The 10,695-nt window shown below is 38.0% G+C and overlaps 1 protein-coding gene across 1 annotated transcript; it reads right to left on the reverse strand.

The window, feature by feature from the left end:
• Window positions 1-1,462: 1,462 nt before the first annotated feature.
• On the reverse strand, window positions 1,463-4,777 carry ppp1r3g (protein phosphatase 1 regulatory subunit 3G). The gene has a single exon (XM_083549113.1). The coding sequence runs from the start codon at window positions 4,007-4,009 to the stop codon at window positions 3,299-3,301; it is 711 nt and encodes a 236-aa protein (XP_083405239.1). The 5' UTR covers window positions 4,010-4,777; the 3' UTR covers window positions 1,463-3,298.
• Between the last annotated feature and the right edge of the window lie 5,918 nt (window positions 4,778-10,695).

Genomic DNA, 10,695 nt, shown 5'->3' on the forward strand with positions numbered 1-10,695 from the left:
TCCAGGAAAGATGTTCCACTAGATTGTGGAGTGTGCTTGTGGAGATTTGTGTTCATCAGCCACAAGGGTGTTAGTAAAGTCACGTACTGATGAATGTGAGGTGAGGCCTGGGGTGAAGTCAGTGTTAAAATTCATCCCAAAGGTGTTCATTAGGGTTCAATACTAACAACAATGTGGCTGTTTGAGCACCAATCTAGTGGAGCATCTTCCCAGAAGACTCGATTATTATACTTTAAAAGGGGTGTGAATGTTTAACAGGAAGTAAATAAAAACATATTATAGTCAGGTATCTGCAAACTTTTGTCCACATGGTGTATACTGTGTGTGTTTTCTCAGGGTCCCATATGTGACACTTCCTCTTTAAACCCTGAAGATAAACCCTACATCAGATGCTCATCTAACTTGACTAAGCTAAATTATACTGGGCTGTAATTCGTATCAGAAATGGCGCCTCACATATCGCAGAGTGTGATGGGTTAATGAAACTGTCGGTTGCAATAGCGTGTGTGAGAAACCCGCTTTACACATCATCTACAATTCAAGCAGAAGAAACAATGTCCTAATGGAGCTTCATGCTTCACGATTAGCAAATGCAGCTTGAAGGCTGTGCACATCAAAGTGGTCGGAATAAATTTGTGTGGCGTGATGGACGGTTGAGAAAAACCCTTCTTGTTAGTGAAGAGAAGAGATTTGCAATGCTTAGAGCTGAAACAGCAAGCGAAATAACAAGGGAGAAACAAACCGAAGAAAATGATGGTTTTAAAAGTGCAAACGGAGCTGAAACACCTGCTTTTCATCTTGTTTGCACTTACAAGCAATAGTAAGTCTGTTTTTTTGTTGTTGTTGTGATTACTTCAGAGATGGACCTTTATCTAAGAGCTAATTCCTCACATGATGTAAACCTTTTTGAAACTTTTCACATATACAAACCATCAGGTAATGTTCAAAAAGGACTTTTCCTCTCAAAACAGCCATACAGATATTGCACCATAGTTTGTTTCTCTCCCCAGAGTGTTTCACGTTTATCTCTGAACCATATTGCTCAGCTTTTTCTTTTTTTTTTTTTGCCTTTGGATAGTAACGATTGAAAACAGTCTGTGTCAAGCTCAAGGGACAGGACATTCAGCTGAACACTTTCTGTTTGTAGTTAGCTTTTCCCCCCACTATTGCCTTTTTATGTAAGTGTACAGAAACTTCCCTTATATTCACTCACTTCATATACACAATGTCCTGCTTTTATATGTGGTACTGAGATTCATTAAGATAGACATGGAGAAGCAGAAGCTCAGGTTTTGGGCTTCTAATTGAAAAGGTTATGAGTTTTAATCCCTTCACCACCAAGCTACCACTTAAGCAAACTGCTCGGTGGTAAAAATGCAAATTGTAAATCGCTCTCTATAACTGCATCAGCTCAAATGGTGTAAAAGATGCACTTTGCTGCTAATTGTGTAATGAAGTAGAATTTGTGCCTTTTCAACATTTTCTTTTTTATTATTAATATAGCTATACATTGTTTCAACAGACTCGGTGGCGTCACTGTATTCGGTTTTTCACAAAGCACCACCTTAGTTTCCAGAATGTTCCATAATTTTCTACGAAAATACAATAAATACACAAAAATACCAGATTTTTTAATAACACACGTGCTAATTGCTACTAATTATAGTCTCTTCGATGCATACTTTGGTTTATTCGCTTTTTGAAGAATTATGCTACAATCAATAGCTGTAATATACATAGAAATTGACATATACAGTATTGTGGTTTGAGGCCTACAATTTTACAAAACCCCCTCAAATTAAACCAACCCTTTTTCATCAGAGCGTGTAAAAACAATATACAACATAATATGCACTCTCAAAGGTAGAAGGCTTTATGGATTCATGATCGAAAATGGGTCATGCCCCTGGAAACTTCAAGGTTCACAAGATCCACTGAACATACGTACCTCCGTGTTGAGGATCGGTTAGTTGCTGCTAGACTTGGTGTGGCAAAGAACCTAATTTTAAGGTTTTAATTCGAAATAAAATAAAAAATAATAAGATCCTAAACTGTGGCTTGACAAATTTGGTCGTGTTTTTCTTTATTACACAAACTGGACTGATTTGTGAGGACTTGGTTTCACCTTCTACACTATACACTTGGTTATTCATGTAACCTCATTTAGGTCCCTAGGAAAGGTTTGGGGTTAGTTGTATTGTATTGTGTGCTATGTCTTCACTTTTACTTCTGTCTTTTTTTTTTTTTTCTTCGGATTCCTAACAGTTATATATCAATTACAGTTTTAATTTCTCAGTAAAGACCCCACAAGTTAAACAGAAGTGTGTGCTGAAACAGTTAACAGACCGGAAAGTGTTATGGCACTGATTTAATGTGTGCAAGACAACAGTTCTACACTTGTTACAATGCTACACACAATGCAGGTGTATTTAAATGCCCATAAATCAAGCTGTCATGTTAGCTAATATAAACCACCCAGTTAGTCTTTTTAACACAATATTCGCTTGATTTGATTTGTGGGGACATTTTGAGCAGTCCTGTCTACTTCACATAATACAATCAGATATGTTCGATTCAGTGACGGTACAACTTGTGCTACCCCCAATTGCAATTGTTATCTCAAAACAACAAAATTGGGATAAAAACTGCTCGAAATTAGGACAAAATTGCATAATATTTGACCTCCGTATGTCCGCAGGTAACTATGATGAGTGATGTATATTCACCTCATCATAATAGTACACACACATTTTACAGGAGAATGTTTCTGTATGTTGTAATGCGATTGTTAAGTAGTTACTTGTACCTACAGTCCTAAATTGCCTACAGCTGATGATGCGAGCAGCCACGTTCATATGACGTCACTTGTTTAACTCAAGGTTGAGAAGACCTTCCCGACTTTACAAGAAATTCTGACTTGTGGGGGCTTTTTTGTTTGTTTTCTCAGAAATTCAGAGTTACACATCTGAGGCATATCCAGCATCAGGTTAGCGTTGGTCATATTGCCATGGTGTCCACCATGTTTAGCTCATGTGACCCCCAAGTGACAAATGGTCTACTAGACCCAAGCTGATAGATAAATATAGAGTTAGTGTCATATTGGTGCACTGTAACACGACATGTTACCTACTGGAAATAAGCTTACTGGACTTTTTAGGGTCAGGTCAGACCGAAAGTGTGCCAATATGTAGCTCATGTCATGTTTTAAAGGTAAATGTTAGGGGGAAAAAAAGAATTGCGTCATTGCAGCTGTGTCCAACTAGTAGAGAAACCCACGTGTAGACTTTTTTTGGTGTGTTCACAGCATGCCGCCACACTCGACGCAGTAGTTCTGCTCGTCGTTGTTGTCCCAGAATTCCCCGCGCTCGGTCCTCATGTACACGGCGAAGTGGACCCTGGCGTCCGGCTCGAGGAAAGGCGGCACGTGCACCGCGAAGGCGAACCTGCGGCCGCCGGACGCGCTCTCCCCAGGCACGGGCGCGGCGGGCGCGTCGGAGAACGACGCCCAGCGGTTGAACGTGTAGCGCACGCCGACTTCGATTTCGACCTCGGCGTCGACTGCGGCGCCGGCGCGCACGAGCCCGCGCACGCACCACCCGGACAACGAGGCGCTCTCGAGCGCGACGCGGCGGCGGAGCGCGCGCGCCTCCGCGACCTCCGGCGCGACGCGCAACTCCGCCGCCTCCGCCGCCCGCGGCGCCTCCGCCTGGTGGAGCGCGGGGCGCGGGCGGAGCGCGGCGAACACCTTGGAGGGCACCTGGGGATCCTCGGCGATGCTGAAGTGCCGCACGCTGGCCAGACTCAAGCCGAGGGCGTCAGCGAACTTGACCCGCTTCCTGCAGCGTTCGGACAGACGGCTGAACAGATCGGCTTGCTCGGGGTACGCCGGTAGAGACTTGGCCCTGCGCCTGTCCCGCAGATAAATGTCCTCGGGCTCGGAATCGTCTGGCTCATCGTCGTCTCCATGACCGTTCTGTAACACCAGCGACGAAACCACCGACTGAGTCATGTCCACCGGGCTGATCCTCCAGAGTCTCAATCAGAGCACAGAATGGGTCTAGAGTACACAAAGTTTATCAGTGGGTCATACAGGGGAGGTGAGACCATTTTAACAGTGTGTGTGTGCGCGTGTGTGTGTGTGAACGTGTGACTAGGGGGCTGACAGGTTAATGCACTAGATCCCCTGCCCTAGACAACTCTCCTTCCCTGACAGTGGTTGCATTCCACACATTTTCATTCAGTCATTGATGTATCCTGTAAACCACATGTTCTCTATTCTCAAGTTAGTTCATACAGTAGGTCTCGAGATGACCTGTGTATGAGCTGAAGTTCAACAAAATGAACTTAGATAGATATAATCTTTTACCTATTAACAAAGTAGATAAACAGAAGAGAAATCCCAAATTAAATCAAGCATCAGTTCTCCTCTACGCTGAAGATAGTTTTTAACAACATTGGCTGTTTGTTTGGAGTCAATGTCCTGCAGCAGAATACATTTGGGGCCAATCAGATGCCTCTCTGGTGGTATTGCATGATAGCTAAGTTTCTGCTTGTATTTCTCAGCAGTGAGGACACCGTTAATCCTGACCAGATATCCAACATCATTTGTAAAAATCAAATATTTCAGATTTTCACTCATCTATCCAGAGCACCTGCTGCCACTTTTCTGCACCCAGTGGTACAACACAAACCATGTACTTGAGTTCTCCTTAAACTTTAACAAGTATTTGTTTTCAAATGTACTTAAGTATCTACAGTACCATGATTTATAATGTCGTATTATCATTGTTATCACAAGACACACACAAATCTATTAATAGAATGATAATCAGTCAAACAGATCACAGGGAAATGTATGTGAATATTTGATCTGTTAAATGGTTTGTGTATGTAAGTTTATCGCGTGACTCGTACAGAGAAACGCTGTTGCTATCAGACATTGTTTACTTAATCAACCGAGTCAGTGTAATGGTGAAGGGATACAGTAGATCAAACAAATTGATGGAAGGTTTGCGAAGAAATTTCATGCTCCCTTGTAAAAGTTTTTTTTTTTTTTTTATACAATAATACAGTCGTTTATTTTGATACATGGTGTGGCTGCTGGATTTTGTAGTTTATTTCGATGCACTAAAAGTTAAGGTGTTAGGTATTTTTATTTCAAAATACATTTTGATGTATATTTTGCGAACCCTGGATACCAATCCAGAAAAGGAAGACATTTGACTTTAAAATGTACTGAAGTTCAAATAAAAAAATCTTCCCAAATAGAAATACTTCAGTAAAGAACAGATACGTGAAGAAGATACTTAAGTAGACTACATTTACTTTGTTACTGTCCACCAATGTTGCACCCCAGTTCCTTTTTTTTGTGCGTAGTTGTGCGATTACCTTTGTTTCCATATTGGAGGTATGGCTTTTTGACCACGATTCACAGTAGACAAGTGTACACACTGGTTTCTGCCAGTTCTTTGCTGATGGAACTGCTGGATATCTTCAGATGTCAAAGGAAAGTAAGCACGATGTGTCTTTCATCTGCTGCGTTACGTTTCTTTGGACGACCACTGCATGTACGGTCCTCAATATTGCCTGTGTCTTTGTGCTTCTTCGAAATAGCTTGGAAAGCACATCTTGTAACCCCAGGATTCTCTGAAATCTTTGGCTGGAGGAGACCTTGGTGATACAGTATAATGACCTTATGTCTTGTTGCTGTGCTCAATCTTGTATGTCCTGTGACATAAAACTGTCTTTCACAGTCTCAGCTTACGCACCTGTTTCTGTTTCAGTTAATGACTGTTTCAACCCACATATGAAGCTGATGATCATTAGCACCTGCTTGGTATCATTGGTTAATCATATACCTGAATCTGATCCTACAAAATCCCTGACTTTGTGTGCAAAATTGAGAATTGAAAGCCAGAAGGGTAGTCACACAATATTGATCTGATTTGGATTTATCTTCTGTTCATTTACTTTCCATTTTGTTCATTGATGGGGGAAAAAAAAAATATGTACACTTTTTTATTTTTAAAGGCATTCTCACTTTACAGAATTTTTTTCACACCTGCCTAAAACTTTTGCCTCTTGCACAGTAATGTTTATTTATATATTTATTGATGTGTATTTTATTGGCATGATTATTTACATAGTTTTACCAAAGCATTCAATAGAAAGTAGTGTGTGTGCATATATGTGTGTGCATATATATATATATATATATATATATATATATATATATATATATATATATATATATATATATATATATATATACACACACACAATGCTCTCTCGTTCTCATATCCTGTATTTATTTATTTATTGTTTTCCATTTTATTGCTGGATGTAGTACATAGTGCAAAAACAGGAGAACATTTTATCTCTCTGTCTTTGTGTGCTATAACTCTTTCACTGCAATTTAATCATGTTTCCCTGGCAACCTGTTTTCAGATTTGAGCTGTTAGTTAGTGCAAAAATTGAGAGGTAAGATGTGTGTGTCTGACTCTCAGCTGTGTGTAAGAGGTAGAATAACACTAGTGGAGGTAAACATTTAACATGAGAGCCAGAAATAAAATCTTTTGCAACAGAGATGACACTGTGCTCTACTTGTTGATACAGTTATTTGCTGATTTAACAGTGGACAGATCGCACTGATTTTATGATTAAATGCATAAATTAAAAAAAGTGTATTGACGTTTGTACAGGAATCATACTTTTACACAATATAATGAAGTTCTTACTCTGTAAACCCTTCCAGCAGCCAATGGCATAAATGATAAGGGAATAAGGCATACATTACAATGTTACTATAGTGCAAAAGCAATACACAAAAATATGTGAACATATAATATGATGTTGCAAACATGGTGTTGGTTTGCAAAAAAACCCAAACATTTAAATACTTGATACTAAGCAAAGTTGCTATTTATTGATATATTTATTTATTTGTATTTATTTATTGATATCTATTTTTAAGTTCCAATAGAAAAATCCAATGCAAATATCTCACATTATCATTATCAGCATTAGAGGCCATTATTTTTAATGAATAGTATTAATGTTTAATATTGGGTTTTTCCTATAGTAGCAATAGTAAATAGTGATAACACTTCAATCCTTTTGAGGTACATATGATAAAGAGGTTATAAAATGTATATTTAAATAGTGCTTTAACGAAACTTAACACTTAAAAATGACCAATAGTATTAGTATCAGATAATGGTTTGAGGTCAGAAAATGTTTTCCTTGTTCAAAAGCAGAGCAAATCCATAATGACATGCAAATCGTATGCTTAAAGATGACAGTATAATGGACAGGTTGCTCTTTCACTTCAGTGCAAAATTGCTTATACAGCATTTTCATTCTCAAGAATATAATTTAGCTGAGTTTTTATAAAAATGTAGACAGCTCATGTACAAACCGAACGGCAGGCCTTCAGTGGTGTCCTACCTGAATTAATCTACCTCTTAATTTCATCATGACACCACAGCTAAAGAAACCATCAATAATATACAGTAACGCGGAACAACAGACCGATGCATCACAGACAAGTATCTCATTCATCAGCATCATTACTAAAGTAAGAAACCCAATTCAACAAGTCTCCTTTCACTGCAGCCACAGCTGCACCACCCTCATACATCATCTCTAGCAGCAGCATTAATATTATCCCCATTTATTTATATATATATATATATATATATATATATATATATATATATATATATATATATATATATATATATATATATATACACAACTTATATATATTATTACCTACTGCACGTTGTGTACATTAATTACCCTCATTCTTGTATATATGGACCTCATACCTTCTTTATCTACTGTTATCTATTGTAAATAGGCCACTTATGCACTTCTGGTTAGATGCTAACTGCATTTCATTAGCTCTGTACATGTACATTGCACAATGACTATAAAGTTGAATCTAATCCAATCCAATCTAATTAAATGAACCCGTGTTTTCCGTGCATTTCTATCGCATAAGTGAAAAAGGTTCATGAAGAAGCATATCAGCTGTTTTGAACTGTTTTGGCTGAAGAACAGGTAATAAATTCACACAAATATATTTAAGCTTTACAGACTTGCAACCTTATTGGTCAAAGCAACAGTTTCAAGTAACATAGATTTTATGCTAAAATAAAAAAAAGTGCTCACAGGCTGGCGTTACGGCAACACGTGATGAACTGAAATCTGATTTGATAGAAACTTCAACTTAAGAGAAAAGCTATGAAATGAGGAGAATAGACTATTGGATATAATATAATAAAAGTTCATGGCTAAAAATATATTAAAATGTAAGTCAGTAGTTATTATAGAGCTTAGGCCACCTGAGAAGGTCTTGCTGGCCCTAATGGCCTGCCACTGTATAAACTGCATATTATTTATAAAAAAAAAAAACTGGAACTGTTTATTTAAATGCACTAGCAATGTAGTGTAACTCAACTCTGTTTATATTTTGACTAACTTTATTGTACAGGTTGTACAGATCTTTTTTTTTTTTTGTGCATATTACAATTATAACAAACTCTTTACAAACTTCTGCTTTGTGAATAAATTATCCAGGGGAACATAGTGTCCCATGCATCAGTTGGTCCCTTCGGTAATTCAGTACCTTACTAAATGTCTTTTTTTCCCCATTTGGATATGATCCTACAAACAGCTGCTATGAGCATTTACCCTTCCAAATGTCCTTCAATCAGTGCCTTCACTATTATGCTCTTGGCTATACTGCTAATTAGATAAATGTCACAATTCTTCGGGTTCTTTGCAATGCACTGGCCATTATTTTCCTGCAGGAAATGATGTCATGATAACAATTAGCTACTAAATTTGTCACTATATGGTTAAATGTTTGTGAACACCTCACCATTACATCCCTGCATTTAACATTCCATTTAGTCTCCCTTCAGGTATTATAATAATCTCCACTCTTCTGGTAAGACACGCCACTACATTTTGGGAGCGAATACATTTTTGTCATTCAGTATATTTCATTACATTTATACCATTTTGCAGAGTAAATGTCAGGTGTCCACAAACTTTTTAACCAAATAGTTTGTGTCAATAGCAGACTGTGCATTTCATACTTAGGCCTTTAGTGGTGTCCTACCTAAACCAGTTTACCTCTTACTACCATCATTATGACACTCCTCTTTATCTTCTTTCAGCTTCTCCCATTAGGGTTCGCCACAGCAGATCATCCGTCTCCATACCTCCCTGTACTGTACATCTGCCTCTTTCACACCAACTACCTGCATGTCTTCTCTCACCACATCCATAAACCTCCTCATTGGTCTTCCTCTTTTCCTACTTCCTTGCGGCTCCATCCTCAGCATTCTCCTACCGATATAACCCATGTCTCTCCTCTACAAATGTCCAAACCATCTCAATCTCTCCTCCCTCACCTTGTCAACAAGACGTCCTACATGCGCTGTCCCTCTAATAAACTCATTTCTAATCCTGTCCATTGTCGTCACTCCCAACGAAAACCTTAACATCTTTAGCTCTGCTACCTCCAGCTCCACCTCCTGTCTTTTACTCAATGCCACTGTCTCTAAACTATTCAACATCTCAGGTCTCACCACAGGTCACTCTGTATAAGATTCCTAAATGTTGGTAGGGTTTATTGTCAAACACTTGCATTATCAACTACTTTAACATTTTTACATAAAAAACATAGCGATAGATACAAGGCTTTAAAAAGATGAATACCCACATTTTACTGCTTAAAGCAAAAGCTTTAACTTTTATTTTTTGAAGCAATTAATTGTAAGAAAACCGACATTTATTGATATTTATTCAATTTTTGGTAGAACAGGATGATAAATTCCTACTTATGTAAAACAGACATACTAAATAGATTTGTTTTATATAAATGATGTATATGTTTTATCCTTTCTATATGAGTAATTATAAATTATTACTCAACCACTACAACTGAATGACTTCACTCATTGATTTATTACTTGTAAAAGTGACACAATTGCACAACACCATCATTTAAATGACGTTCAGTAAAATAAGAGCGCCTCGGGTGTGAGTCTGATGATGTCATAATCGGCCTTGAGCTTTATAACAGGTCTCATTTTCTAACGTCTGTAAATCAGGTTTGGTCAAAAAAACATGAGAGGAACTGTAGTATCATAGTATCAGACTGGACAGACTAGATGTTTTTTTTCTGCAGTGAACTCCTCTTGTTTGAGCACATAAAATCATGTGACAGTATTTAGCATTGGTCAATATTAGCAGAGAAAGCAGCAGTGTTTGTTGAAGCTCAGCTATGAAATACGTGCCGTGTTTCACGGGACTGGGTTTGCATCACAGATTTGGGAAGTCGAATGAGGATAACGGAAGAGTAGCATGCGTACTTATATCAACAACAATAACAATAATAATAGTAAAAAGAGAAAAGAAGAGAAAGGAGAAATGTAATAATAAAATTTTTTATTTCAATATTAAAAGAATCAAAAGGAAATCTGCTAGCTCTTTGTTTGACGGTTATTATGATTTCATGATTTGTTTGACCCTTGGAAAGGATTCAAACCCCCACCAACACAAGCTCTTCTGACAGAGCACATATCTTCTGAAGAACAATTTCTCTCCTGATGGGTCTCTTCCTGGATTACTGCACCACTTCTACAGGGCTCTCCAAATAATTTAATAAAGATAAAATTA

Source organism: Silurus aristotelis (assembly GCF_946808225.1).
Source record: "Silurus aristotelis genome assembly, chromosome: 1".
NCBI lineage: Eukaryota > Metazoa > Chordata > Actinopteri > Siluriformes > Siluridae > Silurus > Silurus aristotelis.